The 21,926-nt window shown below is 43.5% G+C and overlaps 1 protein-coding gene and 1 long non-coding RNA gene across 7 annotated transcripts in view; one reads left to right on the plus strand and one right to left on the minus strand.

Moving 5' to 3' along the window:
- Window positions 1-1,294: 1,294 nt before the first annotated feature.
- Window positions 1,295-21,926, minus strand: part of WDFY3 (WD repeat and FYVE domain containing 3) — a 312,335-nt gene continuing 291,703 nt past the window's right edge. For all 6 annotated transcript variants that reach the window (XM_053599488.1, XM_053599268.1, XM_053599410.1 and 3 more), the window contains 7 exons: window positions 19,862-20,041; window positions 14,802-14,984; window positions 13,567-13,663; window positions 10,143-10,466; window positions 9,413-9,524; window positions 8,829-9,026; window positions 1,295-4,477 (listed from right to left, as the gene is read on the minus strand). In XM_053599488.1, coding sequence (XP_053455463.1) covers window positions 4,354-4,477; window positions 8,829-9,026; window positions 9,413-9,524; window positions 10,143-10,466; window positions 13,567-13,663; window positions 14,802-14,984; window positions 19,862-20,041 — 1,218 coding nt within the window. In that variant the 3' untranslated portion in view covers window positions 1,295-4,353. The remainder of the gene's footprint in view (window positions 4,478-8,828; window positions 9,027-9,412; window positions 9,525-10,142; window positions 10,467-13,566; window positions 13,664-14,801; window positions 14,985-19,861; window positions 20,042-21,926) is intronic.
- On the plus strand, window positions 13,670-21,910 carry LOC128591797 (uncharacterized). Its single transcript, XR_008381668.1, has 3 exons — window positions 13,670-14,282; window positions 15,956-16,105; window positions 20,468-21,910. It is a non-coding gene; the product is annotated as an uncharacterized LOC128591797 (long non-coding RNA).

The raw sequence follows: 21,926 nt of genomic DNA on the forward strand, positions 1-21,926 counted from the left end.
TGGCCCTTTAATACCGCGACCCACAGGTTGAGAACTGCTGCTCTAAAGTGAGGCGTGGAGAGGGAATTCTGTTGAAGAGAAGCAAATGGCAGAAAAGGGACTTACTGAACATCATTTGCATATCGGCGCTTTTGAACTCTAGATTTCTGCATTCAAAATTCTGCACTGTGATCCTTCTCAAGGGCTTACAGCTCTGAGCAGCAGCACATTAAAGACACGGACCTGCCCCGGGGTTTTCTCTTACCATTAATTTACTTTTAGAGAAATTGCTATTGTTTTAAAAGTTCTTGGAGTTCTATAACTTCTGCTTAAAGTGGAGCTGCTCTGAGGCAGAATCTGCAATAAGCACAGTTCTCAGATTTGGGAATCTGCTGTTCAAGCTTAAAATGAGTTTACTGTATGTAGACAGAGGAAACGTGAAATCATCAAAACAGCCTAAATAAACTTAGAAAGTGTTTTCTATGCCTTCCTTTGGCTATTCTAAAACCAAAAAATTTTAAAAACAATCAAACAAGCTACTACTACTAAAAATGGATCTGTGTGCTCTAAGGCCCTCAGACTGAAGGCTGAGCTGGATCTAGCCGCTGCCGCACTCCAGGAGGGCAGGGCGCTGGGGCAGTCCTGATGTGACTAGAGTTGAGTGGGAGATACACGTGTGTGTGTGTGTGTGTATGGGTTCCTTTTCACAACATTAAGGGTAGAGAATAAGGCTCAGAAAAATGAGCAAAGGTAATGTGGACAGGTCTTCCCTGTAGGTCCAGTCAAATTTGAGGGTCATCTCCCTCAGAAGCCACTTATCCCTACTGCCACCTGCACAACCGGGGAGCTCAGAACATACGAAGCCTGGCATTTTAGAATATTCAGCTGGAATTGGAACGGGAACCCTAGAGGCAACATCTCTGCAATCTTAAGTAGGTGCTTCTAAAAGAAATATTCACAGCTAGAAAAGAACTACACAAACTTTAGGAAATTATTCAATCTCAGTTTTTGTTTTTTCTTCCCTAAAGAACTGACTTAAAAACAACTTTTCTTTCTTTCTTTTTTTTTTTTTTTTGGTGGTAAATAGTAGTTATTTATTTGAAATGAAAAAAAATTACTTAAGTACCTGGACTATTGCATTTAATCATGTATTGTAATTGTGTTACTCTACCTTTTTGCATTAGAGACAGATATACAATGAACATTCAGATTCACAGATTGCACACTATTAGATAGTAATTTCTTCAGGCCTTTTACATAACCACCAAGAAACAGGTATTGGATTCTGCAATATAGTACAAAAGTCCACAATCAATCCAGTCTTAGCCAGTATCTTCAATTTACTTCTTTGCTGTACAAATAATTGGCCAATACTAGGGCTTACAAGTTAATAACAGGACAAAAAATATACATTGCACTGACACAAAAAGTCAGCTGTGTTAATAGTCATGCAACAAGTAACCAAACTTGCTGAAATTAAAAATACTTTCTAAAAACAGTTTTAACGGCATAAATATTTTATACACAGTTCATTTACCAAAACAAAATGTATTTAAATGATACAAAGAAAAATAAGTTTCTACCAACTTTATACATAAGAAAGTGCAAAATAACTTATCTAGAGTGTTTTGCTATTATCCAGACGGACAGCTGCCATAGACAGCTGTTCTCTTCTTTAGAAGCATGACATTACAGGTGCACGCTACACACAAATGTTAGGATACATGGATGATAAAATGGATGGATGGATGGATGGAAGGATGGACAGATGGACGGATGGATGGACAAGCTACAAAGATCAGGCAAGAGCCCAGTGAGGTACTCTGAGAGAAAGGACACAGACCACAGAAAGGTGGGTGTACATGTTGAGAATGTTTGTTAGTAAATAAATTTACATGGAACACAGAAAGATATCCATACGTTTAGTTTATGTATGTATCTGTGAGTGAGTCTGTGATTTTTGCATTAGAAGCAAAACAACCCCTGCCCCCAACAAAAAACAAACCTGATTGAACAAAACAGTTGCCCACAGTACCAGCTGCCAGAGGAAATACTATCATGAGGGTTTTGGCTACCATCTTCTAGTTATGGAAATTGTGTCGGAAAGTTTAAAAGTATTTATCCCATATAATTTCATATTACAAAGAGGAATAACCTTTAACTTAACTACATACACACATTCATATGTTTAAGTCTTAAAAACACCTCTGCCATGGGGTATGGAGTCAACATGGCTCATGGACAAAAGAAGGACACAGCTTTTAAAAGTGTAGAATGACACGGCTACAGGTCATCGGAGGGCTGGGGGCAGAGCCCCAGGTACGTGACAGCACAATTCCTGCAGCTGTTGGACTTTAGCATCATTTATTAGAATTGAAGTAAGGTGGTGATGGGGGAAGAGGGATGTGGAGGGGAGTAAGACACAGAAAGGAAAACAGAACACAGCTTTTCTTCAAGTTAAAGTATTAATGCCAATAATCCTTTTATTAACAAGTATATTTGAACTTTTAGAAATGGAAGTGTTTTAATCAATTTTGATATGTAATCATAAATAGACTGTAGGCTCAAACCCAGGTAAATAAAGATTTCAATTTAGTAAGCATAAGGCACTAGAGCAGCCTTTACATTTTCTCTTGGAGACCTAGTTATCAGGGAGAACAAATTTGTTCTTAAGCTGGTTTCAGCCCGGTAGGTACAAGATCACTATTGTACCAGACGCCTGTTTTTGAATGCATGTGCATATATGTGCGTTTTAGTGCATAAATGTGCCTCTTACCAGGGCTTAAAGATGAAAAGTTGGAAAAGCCAAAGCCACTGTTCTTTGTGTGACACTTCCGTGAGGGTGTGAAGGCCTGTCCTTCCCTTCTTGGGCCATTAATGATCCTATGTTTTCCAAATAACAGAGCTTTTTAGAATGGTTCATAATATTATCACTAAGTATCTGAAAATGTTAAAATCTAGATTAACTGTTTCATTTGTTTTATATATATATATATAATATATTTGTACATAACACACATTTTAAAAAATCCCACCACCAAAGCTATTTTCTGTAAACTAAACTTATCCCTTAGCCCTCCAGCTTTAACCCCCCTGGATCTGTGTGTTCTGTATCCAACTAGTAGAACAAATTAAATAACTAAATATTAAAATACTGTAATTATATTCATAGCAAAAACAAAAAAATAGACATTGATACAGTATAAATCTCACTGTTTTCAGGTAGATGACATTAAATGGTAAAGGTTAATTTTAAGCAGTTCTGACATGATCCAGTTTTACAACAAAGTTTATATGTTAATTCTGTACACATTTTTTCTTCCTTTTTTAACCCTTTTTTTTGAAAATAAGATATAGTAGAACATTAGTGTCACCAAAGACACATACTTACTATGTTCTATGCAAGAGAAGCTAATTTGGGGTTACATGCAACTATATTTCCATTAGTAGAGGCAGGGCTGTTTTCTGCGCGACACGGGTCACCTGACCATCTTTACGCAATGCTACCAAGGTATGCTCTGACCAACAGCAGTCCACATACAAATTTAAAGGGGCCTTGTTACATAAGAACAACAGTGAGGTGGTGCGTAGCCAGGTACAAGACGCCCAAGTACTTGTGGGTTACCTTACGGCTGGGGGCTCCTATTCTCCCACACTGTTTTCTAGAGAAGGTCCACATTATTTTGGTTACTAGCCTAGCTGAAGTGGAGATACTGTGGGCAACTCAAAAGAAGCGACATCAGGCACACAGGCTGGGTGTGAAAGGAAAAAAAAGACCACGGATAATGTCTCTGAGGATTTTTAAAAAACATATTTATAATTAATTGGTAGGTGAGGGATGGCAGATAAAACCATAAGTAGTTCATTGAGTTAGTTGGTTTAGTTTGAAATTTCATATTACAGGCAGGTAAGTCCTTATTTAGAAAAAAAAGGCCTTTATACCTATTTACAATATATATAGTTAACTTGCAAAGAAGTCAGATTTACAACCATTTTCTAAAAGCCTTTTTTGGTGGTTGTTCGTTTTTCCAAATAAGGATGAGTAGCTCTATAAAAATGAGATGCAAGAAAAGACAGTTAATAAGTGAGGATTTTTCTCTTGGAGACAGCCACTGTTGTCAGGGAGAACTGGACATTGGGAATGTTGCTCCTGGGAACCACCTCATGGCCTTCTTGTGCGGTTCACCTGAATGGCGTCTGCCCCTTCCTGTCCTCTACACCCGTTTTATTCAATGATCCCTTTGAATTCAATGCTTCAGACACATGGTATGAAGAGCTGTGTAAACGGAGATTGTTTCCAATGCCTTCCACGCTGTGACAGGGGAATCGGGAAGAGGCCTACAGACTGTGGTCTTCAGTCAGCCTGCTGAGTCCTCAACAATTCCGAGGCCCATCTTCTGAACCCCTCTCATGCTGTAAGTTATAGTAACAGTTCTGACAAACACGCACTGGGGATGAGATTTTCAAGCGTTTGATTTCAGACTGAAATCGACTGCACCTAAAGGAAAAGAAAAACCAATTAGTTACAGGTCTTCCCAGACCACCGGGGCCAGATACACGGAGAACGAACGGAAAGCTGCGAGTGTAATGCCAAGGGCTGTGACCAAGGACTAAAAGGATTGCTGTATTATTTTAGTTTATGAAGAAAAGTAGTGTTGAGTCAGGGAAGTGATTTCTTTGACTGAAGACAAAAAACAGAACACCAAACACAGTTAAGATTATCTAAGACATGGCCGGGCGCAGTGGCTCAGGTCTGTAGTCCCAGCTACGTGGGAGGCTGAAGGCAAGAGAATGGCTTCAGCCCAAGAGTTTGAGGTCGCTGTGAGCTTTGACGCTACAGTACTCTACTGAGGGCAACAAAGTGAGACTCTGTCTCAAACAAACAAACAAAAAGATTTTCTAAGACAATGAAGTCAGTGGGTCTGCAGAGCTGTGTGTGAGGCCGTTTCCCCTGCATAGAACTGGGTCTCGTGGCCTATAAACTCAGCACGTATGTTAATGTCTTTACTTGGAGGTTGACATTGAAAATTAGAAGACTCACTGCCTATTTGAAAATAAAAGTTTGATTACTATCAAATTTCTTTGTGCTTTTAAACATTTTGATTAATACACCCTCCAATTTTTTTTAAAGTTAATTTATCTGTTTTTTATTTCAGATTAATATAAGGGTACATATGTTTAGGTTACACTGTTTGTGTTTGTTAGATAAAGTTCAAGGTGAGTCAACTGTTTCTTAAACAGGTAGTTTGGTATTTTTTAGTCTGGTCCAAATGATCTCATTTCGTTTTTATTTTTGGAGACAGGACAGGGTCCTACTCTGTGACCAACCTGGTGTAGAGTGGTGCCACCATAGCTCATGGTAACCTTGAACTCTTGGGTTCAAGCCTCAGCCTCCTGAGTAGCTAGAATTATAGGTGTATACCAGCATGCCCAGCTAATTTCTTATTTTTTAATTTTTTTGTAGAGATAGGGTCTTGCTATGTTGCCTAGGCTGATTTCAAACTCCTAGCTTCAAGCAATTCTCCTGCCTCAACCTCTCAAAATGCCAGGATTATAGGCATGAGCCAGGACACCTGGCCTCATTTCCTATTTATCTTGGTAGAATTGCTTCAAGTAAACTGTACGTAAGAGATGTTCAAATTGTTTGAAAGTATTCAAGGGTCCTAATCCTGCAATAAAGCAGGGTGGGGCATTACATCCCTTTAAGCTTGAACTTTCACAAGACAGAAATGGTGATTTACATTTACTCCACCAATCTACCAGTACATGTGTTTACAGAATAAATTATGTGCTACAAGCTTATGGGGTTTAAAGGACAGTTACTGGACCTGTGTAACCTCAAGAGTGTTGACAGCTCTGAACCACACAACGGTGTGGCGAGCACGGTGGGGCTGCATGAGCCTGGACAGCGCTCCTATCCAAGCGGGCTTCATCTGCAGGATCACTGCTCAATATAGTCAACATTTGCTACTAGTAGAAATTAATGAACCACTTGCACTTAAACAATATTTTTAAAATTAAACACTACAAAGAAAGGATGTGTGCCAGTATGCAAACTGGGGTGATGACTTTCAGAAATGACTCGATTACGAGGTTTTATAGAGCAGACCTTTCAAAGCACAGAGAGATAAGATAGGGTCCTCTGCCAACCTCACGTAAGTTCCCAAGAGGAACGGCCAGCAGCAACCTCATCTTGAATCAGACTGCCCAGGACAGAAGACTTAGGAAAAACCCCCAATAATCACAACACCTTCTGCAGAACACATGTTTTGCCAGACTCTGTACTTGCCAAATGAGACATATACATATCTCATTTCATTCTCTCATAATGTGGAGAGAGAATGAATAATCCACATTTTTAGGTGAACTAACTTGTAGCAGACAGGTTCAGTGGCTTGCTCGAGGTGATGAGTTAGCGTTTCATCAGTGCAAACCCAAAGCCCTCCTCCTTACTGATAAGCACATCCTGCCTACAAAGCCTTGGAACTGCCTCCAAAGCACCTGGGGAGTCTCTGGAGTAAGGCAGCGTGAGCACCAAAGCACATGACCAATGGCTCTCTCTCTCCAGCAGTATTTGCGTGTACCCGGAAGCAGAGGTGTCATCCTCACCAATACTGACGGGACAGCTGCTGGCTTTCCACAGGAGGAAGTACCCCCAAATAAATTCTAAATCAATTAAAGGCCTGAACTTCAAAAATACAACTTTGAAACTTTTCAAAGATATTAAAGTCATTTTTGTGATCTTAGGACAGGGAAAGAATTCTTAAGGTACAAAATAGCAAAAATCATTAAGAGTAATAAATGTGACTGTATCAAATTTGAAAACTTATGTGACAGAAAAAACACATGCCAAGTTAAAACACAAGCCATGGTGTCCAGGAAGAGGGAAAAAGAAGAGGCAAAACTAAAGGGAAAACGGCCCATCTTACCCCAGAGGAGATCCAAGTGGCCTACAAGTACATGAGAAGTTGTTCAAGCTCACCCGCCCTGCACGTTAAGACAACAAAGCACTATTTCACAGCTGTCAGACTGGCAAAAGTGAAAAGGTTTGGCAGTACCGAGCATGACTAAGAATTTGAAGACCTTTCACACACTGTTGGAGGTAGGGTAAACTACTACTACTTGTTTTGGAGAGTAACTGGCAAGAACCAGTTAAAGTCAAGAATAAGTCTATGGGGCGCCATCCGTGGCTCAATGGATAGGGTGCCAGCCCCATATACAGAGGGTGACAGGTTGAAACCCAGCCCCGGCCAAACTGCAACAACAACAACAAAAACCAGCCAGGTGTTGTGGCAGGCGCCTGTAGTCCCAGCTTCTCGGGAGGCTGAGGCAAGAAAATTGCCTAAACCCAGGAGTTGGAGGTTGCTGTGAGCTGTGATGTCACAGCACTTTTCAGAGGGCAATAAAATGAAACACTGTCTCAAAAAAAAAAAAAAAAAAGTCTGTTTCACCAATTCCATTCTGCCTCCTCTAGAGAAACTCCAGCTTGTGTATTAGAAGGGCACAGTTAGGGGTGTGCACTGCAGCACTGTTTTAGTATTAATAACATAGGGGAAAAAACCCTTAAGATGTTACCAAAAGGGAAATAAATTTGGATATATTCATATAGTAAGATAACTAATGCTAGTTAAAAATGAACATACCAGAAGAACAGTTACCTAAATGAATGGATTTCAAAAACAATGTTGAAATGTTGAGTAAAAAAGTTATAGACGTGTGTGGCATGTGCCACGTAAAGTGGAAATGGAAAGCTGAGGAACACACAGCACTATGGACCGTTGACAGAGGTGACAAAGGCTCACGCAAGGGATAAAGTGAGGAACACACAGCACTATGGACCGTTCACAGAGGTGACACAGGCTCATGAAAGGGAGAAAGTGAGGAACACACAGCACTATGGACCGTTCACAGAGGCGACACAGGCTCACACAAGGGAGAAAGTGAGGAACACACAGCACTATGGACCGTTCACAGAGGCGACACAGGCTCATGAAAGGGAGAAAGTGAGGAACACACAGCACTATGGACCGTTCACAGAGGCGACACAGGCTCATGAAAGGGAGAAAGTGAGGAACACACAGCACTATGGACCGTTCACAGAGGCGACACAGGCTCACGCAAGGGAGAAAGTGAGGAACACACAGCACTATGGACCGTTCACAGAGGCGACACAGGCTCATGAAAGGGAGAAAGTGAGGAACACACAGCACTATGGACCGTTCACAGGCTCATGAAAGGGAGAAAGTGAGGAACACACAGCACTATGGACCGTTCACAGAGGTTGACAAAGGCTCACGCAAGGGAGAAAGTGAGGAACACACAGCACTATGGACCGTTCACAGAGGCGACACAGGCTCACGCAAGGGAGAAAGTGAGGAACACACAGCACTATGGACCGTTCACAGAGGCGACAAAGGCTCACGCAAGGGAGAAAGTGAGGAACACACAGCACTATGGACCGTTCACAGACGCGACACAGGCTCGTGAAAGGGAGAAAGCACACGAGGCTGCGACAGGTGAAGGGTGCTGCAGAACTTACAGAGCATCTCCCGTGTCCTCTACAGCAATTAGTAAATCTCTACAGGAAATAGATGAAATATTTGCATCTGCACGTTCTGAGTCATGAGTGACCAAGTGTTTGGGGTGATTATTTCTGTTCTTTTTAATAGAACAGAAATAGTTCATATTTGTAGTAACAGGAAAGAACAGAAAGAAGAGTGAAGACCGGTCTAAACTGACACAGCATTTCACAATGGGGACCAGAGTGGATCAGAACCTGCGTGCGGGATGTAGTTACCATTCCAAGAACTTAATCTATGGAAACTCGAAAAGCATGTCTCTCATCTTACTTCTGGCAGAAGAGCTGACCACAGTTCCTGCAATGGTGTCGTCTTTCTGTGAGTGAAAACCTCACTGAGCAGCCTGAACAGCTGTCACCTCCTTCATCCTTCACCCAGTGGTCAGCTGCGGAACGCCCGGGCTGGTCACTCACAGACCAGCTGAAAACTCGGCCTCGACTGTCACCAACAAGGATCCTGCTGTGGTCCCTGAAGGAAATAGGATGGAGGCAGTCACTGTGTGAAAGTCCTCTGCTGGGCCGTGCATATGAGGCCCTCTGACTCTTGGTGGGCGTGTGTGACGGGGTAAAGGAAGTATGGATAAAGGACTGGGAGCTGAGCCAGAACTTCCAGCTCAACTTCCTTGGGATCAAACCTTGCTGTATCTTTCAAGAACAGAGAGGGCAATTTTTATTTTTTAAATTCAGAATTAAAATCTATACGGTGTCAGGTTTCTTCCTTAGATTTATCTCTTTCACACTAATGAAAAATGCAGATGAAAACTGTTTCTCCCAAAGACTGGACTGGGATGTGTGGCCCATGGCTAAGCAAATGACTCAGATGGGAAGAGGAGATGGAACGAGCTTGACACTTACTTGGAGATGCCCAAGGCAGTAACCTCGGCTGGGTGTGCGTTGTCCTTCCGATCAAAGGCTGTGTGCATAGTCAGCTTGCTTCTGAACACCAGCTGCCGTTCCCACCGGTAGCCTGGAGTGGAGAAGTGGAGGACATGACATCCTAAATCAAGCACAGCCAGCACAGGGTAGACGTACCTTAAGATGGTGGCCTTGAAAGCTAGGACACCTCAACATGTGGTTACAGCAGTTTGTGCAATTCTGCTGCCTTAGTTCAAGGTAAAGCAATCTAGCTTAACATTAATTACTGACCAGGTTGGAAAATGTCTCACTGGAAAAGAATCTAAAGAAAAAGAGAAATCTTCAATGTAAGAAGATGCCTACAATTTCTCTTCTTGGGGACCTTGCCTCTAATGCTGTTCTGGGCAAAGGTACCTACACATATAGCTTTGTTTATTAATCAATAACTTGGTTATTTTCAAAAGCCTTCATGATTTTACAATTTGTAAATGAATCCAGGTTTGGTTTGCAGTGTTTTTTTTTTTTTTTTAGAAAATGCCCAGCATGTTGCAAATATCATTGGAGGATAGACTCTCTAAGGCCACCGTGCACAAGAAGAAACTTCAGACATGTTCCCGTATGGTAGGCCAGGTCACAGACCACTTCGGAGATAGACCCCCCAACTCTTTCAAGCCCCCACTCTTCACACCACTTCCAAGGAACAGGAAATAGACATTAGACTTCCACTTACCTGGTTTCAACCTGCTGTAATTCCTCACTTCAATGGGATTGGCATGGGGGTGGTTAAGGGGACCTTGCAGGTGGGCTCTGGTCTGGCCCTCTGAATAGTTCACAAATATGAAGCCGTCTTTCTCATCTAGACTGAGCTGGTCGGACCAGCGCCTGGAGTCATCGGAGCCGCTGTCAGTACACCAGGCAGCAGTTGCTCGGCAGGAAGCTGCCCGGGGCCTGTGGCTGGTGCTGCTGGGCTGGCTCGGAGCGTCCTTTGGGTCCTGGCTGATGCTCGGCTCGTCGGCTTCTGAGTCACTGCTGTCCTCGTCTTGAGCTTCCTGCCCTGGGAAGCATTGGGAGAAGTACGAAAAACAGAGATGTAGCACAGTCAAACAGAGCTTTGTTCTACCAGATAAGTCACTGCAGACATAATATTGTAAGTATAACAAAAGAAATGCTGGGATTTTTGGTTAGAACACAGAAAAAAAAAGGCAGAAGTTCTGAAAGAATGTGGGGAATACTTTGGTCAAAATGCATAGTTTGGCTCTTAATCTTACATAATCTGCCTCACACCTGCCTTGGCCTTGTGCTCTCCAGCAAGGTCCAGCCAGACAGTGCCCACAGGCGTTCTCCGCAGAGGCCTGCCCCCAGACAATGAGGTCTGTGCACCCTTGGCCCTGCCCCCAGACAATGAGGTCTGTGCACCCTTGGCCCTGCCCAGGCCCTGTCCTGATCTCTTTGGGTTCCAATGTTACCTGCCTTTTATTTTTATTTTATTTTTTTGCAGTTTTTGGCCAGGGCTGGGTTTGAACCCACCACTTCTGGCATATGGGGCCAGCACCCTACTCCTTTGAGCCACAGGTGCTGCCCTGTTACCTGCTTTTTAATGCACAGTTTAAACACTACTTTCTCTAAAATCTCACCCCAAATATCTTCAGGTAAACATATTTTCTCCCTCTTCTAGATTCCTTTACCACGTGAGTTGCCATTTGAGTTGTATTTAACTTACATCAGTTTTGAGCCCAGGGCCTTGTGAAACATATATAACTCACACATCTCTGGCACACTGACTACCACAGTAGAAAAAACAATTCTTTTCCTTGGGGCCACAGTGTTTTACTAGGTCAAGAGACATGTGAGTTATATATGCTTCATGAGGCCCTGCGCTCAAAACTAGCATGAGTTAAATACCACTTATATACAGCAGTTAATATGCTTAGCTCGATAAAACACCCTGGCCCCAAGAAAAAAATAATTTTTTTCTAGAGTATTAGTCAATGTGTTACTAGTTCTGTGCCTCTTGTGTCTTGAAATTCTCACCCTAAACAATGACTTCTGGACATTATTTCTACAGGACAGTAGAGAGAAGCTTGAGAGAAGGGGCCCTTGCATACAGGAGTCAAGAAGTTAAGGACTACAAAAATGAGTGAATTATTGCTGAAAATTTTAATTTAGAATTTTGTTTTTCTTTCTTTTTCCTTTGTTAGTTTGCATTTTCTCACATTAACTCTCCAATTCCTTGGAATAAAGTCTCCCGGGGAAGATTCATGAGAAGCAAGTACAGTTGGCCCCCCCATCAATGGGTTCTGCATCTGGGGATTCGACCAACTACGGACGGAAAAGATTTGGGGGAAATGCTGTGGTCTACTGTTGTACTTCCTTCTTCTTCTTGTTATTCCCTAAACACTACAGTATCATGACAATTTACATAGCACTGACGCTGTCATCAGGTATCATAAGTAATGCAGAGATGATTTAAGGTGTATGGGAGGAGGATGTGCATAGATTATTATGCATTTTATGCATTTTTAACTTAGGCATTTTCTAAGGCACTTGTGTATCCTTAGATTTTGGTATCTGTAGGTGGTCCTGGAACCAACGCCCTGGGATATTAAGAGACGTGGTATATAGGTTAAGTACATGTACTGGTAAAAAGGTGAGAAAATGATAATGAGCATGCAAGCGCCAGCCCACTCCACATACATTATTTTTTTTTAGACAAATACTTTATTTCCCTGCCTCTTACTCATTAGGAATCTTGTGGACTAATGTGAATGACATTTCCACCCCAGTGACTTACAATCATGATGAACTCTAAGGTTCCCAAACAAGCAGACTTGGAAATGGCTGTGATTTCCTACAACCCTCTACTGGGTCTACCCTTTCACCCCAGCAAGTGCCTTCAAGTCCCCTGGCACCTACACAGTCCAGAGTCAATCCTTCCTGTGGGCTGTTGTTTCTCTCTGCCACTTCTGCCCAACCCTGCCCACAATCTGAGTACAGGAGAAGGAGGCATATAAATGGCTCGCTACCCTGAATTCGACCCCTTCTTCTAGTTCACTTATTTATATCGTGTTCCACTACTACTTACTTTCAAGTTTTGTTCAAGAAGAAAAGGTGACCCACTTCTCACTGGACCCCTTAATACAATGTCTGACATATAAACAGGTAACCCCCAAACACTTGTTGAAATGAATTTTTATGTCCCCAAACACCCAGATAACTTATTGGTGGGACTGCAATCAATGATGTAGAAATTTGCATGTCTTAGCATATACAGGAGTTAAAATGGCCTCCCTCTGGGATCTTTGCTATTTCCTGGCATGGAAAGTAAAGACTATTTTCAGCTTACAAAGAGAAGTGATATGTGTCTTGTATCTTTCAAAGTTTCCCTCAGTAACTCCCTTATATCATTAAGTAACACTGAATTCTTGGTGTATAAAAATTAATCATGGACAGAGGATCTGATGGTCAAACTTCTTAGAAAGTCCCTTATACATTCAGGAGAGCAGCTTCTCAGGAGATGGGCAATGCAAAGCAGACCCCAGGCTGGGTTTACGGTTTTCAGTCACTCCATATATGAATCAAAATCTCTGTATTTCACTCAAAAATTTTAAGGTGCTTCTCAAATGATAAACAATGGCCTAAGTCACTAGGCTCCAGTGCAAATTAATGTCATACATGAGCAGGCTGGGGTGGGGACTCTGAAGGTGGACTCTGGTCTGTCTCTGAGAAGAACCCATAAACCTGACGCCACCCTCTGATCCACCCCGCACTCACTGGGCACGCGGATCCACGCTGTACTCACTGGGAATGTGGAGGGCAGGGCTGACAGGGACTGGGCGACAGCTTGTGTGACTCATCCCACTCCAAGCCCCCCCAGATCTGCTTTGTATTTTTGGAAGCAAGAACCCAAGCCTTTGGTACTCTCAGAAGCTAGTACTGTATTTAGTATGAAGAGTGGAAGTTAACAGATGCTACTGTCATGAATGGTCCCTTGTGGGTGGGAGGAAACCTTGCCTGTCTGCCCAAAGGAATCACATGATGGGCAGTGTCCAACCGTAGGCTGTTGTTCACGGTGTTTAGTGTAAGTTTACCCATAGTGATGCTTAAAAAAAGGAAATATGAAAACAACTGATAATTTCATAGAGAGCATTGAGTACCTATTTGTGCTTCTGGACAGTCTTCCTGCATTTCTAGGACTTCAACAGGCTCAGGAGCTGGTGTTTCAGGAACTTGCAAAAATTCCATTCTCCAAAACTAATTTAAGAAAGTATGAAAATAAAAAAGTTAAAGGAGACAATTTACACATTACTGAATGAAGATGAGCTCTCAGGGTTAAATGGATAACTTAATTTCTATTATTGTGTATAATTAAATTTGCCAGTATCTTGGAAAATGTGGCAAAGGACTGTCTACATGTCACAGCTATTTCGAAGGAGGGAGAAGACTGCAATCAAGTAAGTTTAAAAAACATGGTTCAACTAAGTGACCTTGGTTTCCTCCAAACACCTTTCAGACTCTTGCATAAACTAATATAACTGAGGTCTCCAAGAAGGCACACAGGAAGCAGAATCCCCATGCTCCTGCCACGGAGCTCTTTTATAATCTTTCACAGGTGTGGCAAGGGGAAACGCTGCTCTCCAGCACGCAGGCTTGGGGGCAGGAGTGTGCAGCCCATGCTGTCCACCTGCTGTCTGGGGCACAGGGTGTGGTCAGGGCGTGGGCTCACAGCCTCACTGTCTCAGCATGTGACCACAACTGAGGAGGGTGGCGATCAGCTGCTCTCGGCCTTCACAAAGAACACAGCTGAAAAAAAAACAGGCTCAAGAAAATCTCCTGAGACAGAAAACCTCAAAGGCTTGAACAGACTACGAAGGTAAATACTCTATTGACTTTATTTTCTGTAAGGCCTATCGCAGAAATCTAAGAAAAGGAGGAACTACATGGAGGCTCCAGTGAAATCATCTGAGATCCCTGCTGGGGAACAGGCCCTGGGAGCATGTGTAAGCTCTGAAAGTCTCTATGTGAAAGAGACTATTCCTGCTTGCTGTGTTTTCCCTGAGAAGCCACTTGACAAGCTGAGAACCCAACACTTAACGCAGTTTGCATTGTTAGCAATCCCAGTGGCCCGTGGGACTCCGTATAAGTGGGCTTCGTGGCTCAGGCTGTCAAGTGGTTAGCAGCACCAACACATCTACTGAATAGGAAGAAGGGAGGCCAAGTCACGTGATACCCCTCACGTCTAATGATACACTGGCAAAAGCTTGTTTGAATTAGAGCAAGAGCTGGCTGAACAACATTACAAACTGTTTAGGTGGGTTTGAACTGTAGACAGGTACAAATTTCAGGTACAGCAGGGCAACAAATATCCTAATGAATTTTTCTTGCAACTCACCCGAACCACTCCGTCTGAGTGCCCTGTTACGATGACATTCTGTGTGTCCCACTCGTTCATCTCGGACACACAGCAGCAGACGATGTGCTGGCTCCCACCTGTGAACGTGTTCACACTCATGGTGGGGTTCCCATTAATGCTCCACACGTGGATATAGGTGCCAGCACAGGACACAATGTCTCCCTGGGAAGATAAAGAGAAGCTCTTCATTGTCTTTGCTTCCTTCGTATGATATTCTGGCTTTAAACACAAGCTAAATCCTGTGTGTTGCATTTAGTCTTAGAGTCCCGCCTGGCTGAGTAACTTCTGAGTAAGATGGAATGCAGCCAGTGTTTGCTGAATTAAAACAATACCCTAAACAAGGCTTCTTTAAGAATTCAAAGATGACTGGACACTGGCAACAGGGATCACAAAGGGAGAACAGAGGCGGGTTTACACCCCTGGCAGAGGGGGTGCTGCAGAGCCAGGTCTGATTCCACAACAAAGCCAGCTGTAGTCTGAGGAGCTGCTGGGCCACTCTTCTTCCTCCTGTGGTTCACAAGATCTATTTATAGCTTTCATTTAGGCAGGACTCCACCTGCTCTCATAAAATGACCCCAACTACTGAAACTACAGGGTGGGAGAGAAAAACTTCAGACTAAATACAGCTGTGTCTCTTCAATAAATGAAAAGATAAAATCGTGGTAACACTGTAATATCCTCTTCTAAAATGTGTATTCACAACAGGGGTGGAGAATGTGGACTAAAACGAGACTGGGACATGGGTCACTGCTTGGCAAACTGTTGCCTTAAGATTCCCTAAGCTAATAACTATTTTCATGAATTCCAAATGTAGAAGAGAACAAGCTTTCTTTTCTCAGTTCACCAGGCTGGGCTCTTTCCAACCTGGTAAGAACACAACCCACTACTGCTAAAAGGAGCAAGAAGCTTTCCGAAGCTTCTCCTGTGAGCCAGTTACTATGCGGGGCACCTCTGACATTGCAGTAACCCGGAAACAGCCTCGGGAGGTTAGTTATCACCAGCCCTGCATGGAAGGACCAAAGTGAGGTGCAAAGAGCTTAAGTAATATGATTAACAGCAGAGCCAAGACCTGGCGCCAGCTCTCTCTAACCCCAAAGCTCACTCGCCACACGTGCTTCCCCTCTTATCCCCAGGACAGCCTGGCTGTCACTGTGGGCACCAGTCTCGGAGAAGGCTTGGTGGAGTCCAGTGTAGTCAGAAGACACATGAGGACCTACAGGAGATGGCCAGCAAAAGCAGAGGGAAACTAGATACTCAACAGTAGCACCAGTCCAAGAAGGAAGGTAAGTGGGGGAGAGGAGAGGGGGATGAGGGAATTGGGGGGGATGAAGAAGGGGATGGGGGATGAGTGGGGGAGGTTTGGGGGGATGAGAAGGGGGATGGGAGATGAGGGGGGATGAGGGAAGATGAGAAGGGGATGAGAGATGAGGGAGAAGGAGGAGGAGGGTTTGGGGGGATGAAGAGGGGGATGGGAGATGAGGAGGATGAGGTGGGATGAGGAGGGATGGGGATAGGATGAGGAGGGATGGGGAGGGACGGGGATGGGATGAGAAGGGATGAGGAGGGATGGGGATGGGATGAAGAGGTATGAGAGGGGATGGGATGAGGAGGGATGGGGATGGGATGAGGAGGGACGAGGAGGGATGGGGATGGGATGAGGAGGGACGAGGAGGGATGGGGATGGGATGAGGAGGGATGGGGATGGGATGAGGAGGGATGGGGATGGGATGAGGAGGGATGAGGAGGAATGGGATGAGGAGGGATGGGGAGGGGATGAGGAGGGATGAGGAGGGATGGGGAGGGGATGAGGAGGGATGAAGAGGAATGGGCAGGGGATGAGGGGGATGGGATGAGGAGGTATGAGGAGGTATGGGGAGGGGATGAGGAGGGACGGGGATGGGATGAAGAGGGATGGGGATGGGATGAGGAGGTATGAGGAGGTATGGGGATGGGATGAGGAGGGATGGGGATGGGATGAGGAGGGATGGGGATGGGATGAGTAGGGATGGGGATGGGATGAGGAGGTATGAGGAGGGATGGGATGAGGAGGGATGGGGATGGGATGAGGAGGGATGGGGATGGGATGAGGAGGTATGAGGAGGGATGGGGATGGGATGAGGAGGTATGAGGAGGGATGGGGATGGGATGAGGAGGGATGGGGATGGGATGAGGAGGTATGAGGAGGGATGGGGATGGGATGAGGAGGGATGGGGATGGGATAAGGAGGTATGAGGAGGGATGGGGATGGGATGAGGAGGGATGGGGATGGGATGAGGCGGTATGAGGAGGGATGGGATGAGGAGGGATGGCGATGGGATGAGGAGGTGTGAGGAGGGATGGGGATGGGATGAGGAGGGATGGGGATGGGATGAAGAGGGATGGGGATGGGATGAGGAAGGATGAGGGGAGATGAGGAGGGATGAAGAGGACCGGGATGGTTCCTACCACTACGTGCACTGCACTGTCCCTGCTGGTCTTGCCACTGCTCCTCTTTTTGTCCCCTCCCTACCTCTTCTACTAAGATGGCAAGAACTAAACCAAAACTCAAACACAAACAGTACTTTAGCAAAGCATCATTTGGTCTGCCTGTGTACTGGTCACCAAACCGTCTGTGACTTTGAGTGCCAGCAGATAAATTTTAACTAGGGCTTTAGTCTCAGCCAGAGATAAGGAACAGCAACTCCATTCTGTACCAGCAAGACTTTGTATAGCTACTCAGGTTGGGGCAGGTGGGTGCTCCATCAGAGAGCATTCCAGCAGACCAGGGGGTTATGAGGTTACCAATCCTTCTCCGTAATGAGTACCCCCCCTTGTCCACTTCAGGTGGGTTTGGTTTAGGTGGAAGGCTCCTAGGCTGGTTGAGCTGTAAGAACTACTGAAGGGTGGCTGCCGGCAGCATTGGTCCAAAATACAAACTGAAGTAAAGCTGACTTGATATTGCTTGGAGAAACATAATGGAAACAGAAATGCTTTCTTAGAGCCGTTTTTCATGAGTTATCAAGAGATTACAAAAGCATCTTAAAAAGAAAAAAAAAATGTTTCTGTAGTAGCTGCAGTGACTGTTGCAATCCAGTGGGTGTGTAAGAGCTAAAACAAAGTTGACTGTAAATGAAATTCTCAGCGTCTAAGTTAAAAACAACTTCAAAACAACGTGCTCTAATAATGGCATCAAGCAGCTGACTCAGAGAAACACTGGGTCAGAAGGGTTCTGTAGCACCCACATTTTTGTAAAGCTCTTTAGGGGCAAACCTTTGAAGAACCAACCCAAAGTTTTATTCTGGAAAACTTCCTGAACCTTTCAAAGACCTAAAACCCACAGACTCGTCTGCCTCCACATGTGACCAGGCAGACGCTCTTGCTGCCATTCACTAGAACTGAATACTCTCTTTTTCCCTTTTCTTTGAATGACTACAAAATACCCAACTAAAAGCATAATATTTAGTATCTTCTGACAGAAATCAAAGATGCAGAATCCTTCAAAAGGAAAACTGCCTGTGTGGGTAACAACATGAACATCAGGCAGTGACACCCAAAGAACTGCCCTGGGCCAGGGAGGAGAGCCCTTGGGAGGGGTAGGGCAAGGTGGGAGGGCCTAGGAAGTGATGAGGCTACACATGGCCCTTGGTAGAGGTAGGGGTAAGGTGGGAGGGTCTACATAGCTAGGAAAGCGATGTGTCTGTGGATGGCCCTCAGTAGAGGGAGAAGTAAGGTGAAACAGTCTGCATCGCTAATAAGTGATTTCCAAGGCTGGCATCATCCACATTCTAACGTGATAACTTGCACGTGGGCGTGGGGTCCTCAAGTCTTTGTAAACCTACCCGCTCCCCTGCTTACCAATCCGTCTCCATAACGAGTACCCCCCTTGTCCACTTCAGGTGGGTTTGGTTTAGGTGGAAGGCTCCTAGGCTGGTGCATTTATTTTATTCTGACTCATTTTATTCATTTATATATAAAATATTTATTTCTGAGAAGAGAAAATCATTCTTTGATAACACTGTGGTCTATTTTGCAAATAGCTGTATAACAAATTTTCTCTCATTGGGTACCCAAATGTTACTCTTTCACTTCACATAACAAATGAACAATCTGAATATACTTCCTTAAATATTTCAACACATTTTGAACAGTCTTAACAAAGCCTACATTGCTGAAGTCTATAAGCCTATCATGGCCTGTGGTCACCAGGACACAACTCTGATTTTTCTGTATCCATATCCAGGCACCCTGAGGTTTACTGGCTCTCACTTTCTGACTCTCAGAGGTTAGTTAAGAAACATTGAGCTACCTTCCAAAGACCAGGCCAACGTGCATGGGCCTCGTCAGGCTGACATCAGGTACAATTGCTTAAGGACCTCTCTCGGCCTGGTTGTCTATTCTGGTGCCTTGCTGAATGAGAGGCTTCTTGTAGCACCTTGCAGTCTCCTGGTTACATCTGAGATGTACGATACAATTCCTTCTTCCCTCAGGTCCCCGTGAGGAGTGCATCACCCCCTCCCTCTCCATAGCCATCCCAGAGAGTGGGGCCCAGATCACAGTACTCTGAAAGACACTCACTAACCTCCAACTCTTTCATTTACCTCTCCAAATCTGAACCCTTCCTCACCCTAATGGAATCATCCCCTAGTCTGGGGTAGGAATTCCTTTTACAACATTCTACATTCTTACCCACTTTGTTGTGTATGGATAAATCTCATGTTCTATTACACATAGGCATTTCTAAAAGGAGTTCATTTTTCAAAATGCTCTTTAAGAAAAACAAACAAAAAAAGACAAAGCCTAAAAAAAACACAAATAATTCCTTGTTTTTAAGAAAGCATATTCTACAATGCTTTTTTAATTTGAACCAAATCTTGCTCTCTCTTTATTTAAAGTCTGCAGCAGTGACTGGATTTTAAGATCAAATTGCGCTGTGAGTTATCAACTTAGAAAACACGTAGAGCCATTTTTCATTTGGTTTGGCCAGAACCGAACCAAAATATGGAAAATATAATTTGGTTTGTTTTCCTAAATATAAACTAAGTGGGCCATAGACTACTTACTGTTAACTCATTGATGCAAAGAGCAGAAATGGGAGCTCGATGGCCTCGGAGCTGGGTTAGAAATGACAGTTTGTTCAGATCCCAAATGATGCAGGTTCGATCCCGGGACCCACTGACAATTATGTGATAGGCTAATGATGCTGTGGCACAGGTGACAGTATCAGTGTGGCCAAGTAAGGCCTACAAATGAGAACAGAAAAAAAAAATCAGGCAGATCACACGAGAGGTTCCACAGGGACTCCCCAAGCTCCTGGATGCTCGAGGAAAATGACGGTCTATGTGCCAGGAAGGGATGCCTTGAGCACTGGGGTCTGGGGAGTCTGGGGCAGATCCTTTCTCCTCTGGCTTACTGCCTATGCCTCATCCTACAGAGGGAAGAGAGAAGTCTACAGTATTCTGGAGGCTTTTCTCTTTGTTTTCATGTTACTTCTTTTTGGACTTGGGACAGGATCACAGAAGGATGGGGGATTGACAGTTGCAACCCAGACTGGGTTTCTTGACACCATTTCTATTTGGAAATGCATTGATCATGGGCCCCCCAAATACAGAATTTAAACCCTGTACCTATACTTTTATGCTACGAACTTCTGTTTATTCCATCCTAAGGGACTACATTGGATGAATTTTAAAAAATGCAGATTATGAGAGGCACATGGTTACAGGACATCCTAGAAAGATGAAGAGAAAATATGGTCCTGATGTGCCAACACGCTGAAGGGCTGCTTGTGAACGAGACATCTGAACATCTGTGCCCAAAGTGATTCCTTCTTCAAACTGGAATAAGAATTCTTCTCTCTTGCTGCACTATGAAGAGTAACAGGGCTCAGAGAATGGCAATGTGTGAAAATAAGTATTTTGAAGAAAGAGATTCAGGTTTCTGTCCACAGTTCCTGAGTACTTAGCTATGTGCCCTGGTGGAAGAACAGACTTGCTTCACCAAAGTTGGCTTAAAGTTTTGGTCATACAGACGTTTTTACTGTATGCTTAGCAAACTCCACAAGGTGCTTTAAGTAAGACAACCTCTTCACTGGCACAAAGTCCATTTTGTAATTGGAAAATACTGTTAAGTAGGAGAGTCTGGATCAGAACGTGCACTGCCAACCTTATACCTGTTCATGCTGAGACGCTATCTTCGCTGTGGCCTGCCTGGGGGCCCAGCAGCTGTGAAGTTTCCACCCTGTACAGATGGGTCGTCAAGTCTATATTGAACAAGGGGTCTGATTCTCTTCATAAATATTTAAAACAGTACTGTTTGATTGAGAGTAGTTTTAAAATAGCTTTGATGTCAGAACAGAATCTGACCATGGTTTTACCACTAAGTATGATTTTGGGCATCCATCTTCACCTCTCTAACCTGAATTTTTTCTAGGTGTAAAATGGGGCTAACTTCCATGTAAAATTGGAGTTTTATATTTTTACAGTACCCAGCACAGTGCTCTGAACACAGTGGGTGCTCAATAAATGAGAACGCGTACTGTTGTGTTACTTTTCAAATTTGTAGCATTAAAAAACAGATGTATGCTCTTTATTAAAAACACACTTTATGTAAATTCTCTCACAAATCAAATATTAAGAAATGGCTTAATTATAAAAGGATTCTTAAGTAAAAATTAATAATACACTTAATTACATAACAGGCAATCAAAACTACGTGTTAATTAATTGTAGAGGGTTCTGCTGAATATAATCATGAGTTTGGCACATCCTTAAGGATATGAAAAATGAGGAAAGAGAAAAATAAAAAGTCAAAGATGTAGTGGCCCAGCTGAATGAAAATTATCCTGGAAAGAAGTCAACATGAATCAACAGAAAATATAATTTGGTTTGCAAAAATTCAACTTACGTATAACTCTGAGAAACATTTTTATCACTTAAATATATTAAAATCCATATTACCTAAAGATAACTTTCTTCTATTAAAAAAAAAAACTGGCTCACATCATTTTAGAAATAGCATATTCTGATTTGCCTTTCTTAAAAGAATATTTCTAGCAGAAGAATATATTTTGACTTTATCCATTATGCCTGGAGTACGTCCCTCTGGGCCCTTCTGTGCACTCCGTAC

The sequence above is a fragment of the Nycticebus coucang genome, chromosome 1, assembly GCF_027406575.1.
Source record: "Nycticebus coucang isolate mNycCou1 chromosome 1, mNycCou1.pri, whole genome shotgun sequence".
In the NCBI taxonomy this organism is placed as follows: Eukaryota; Metazoa; Chordata; class Mammalia; order Primates; family Lorisidae; genus Nycticebus; species Nycticebus coucang.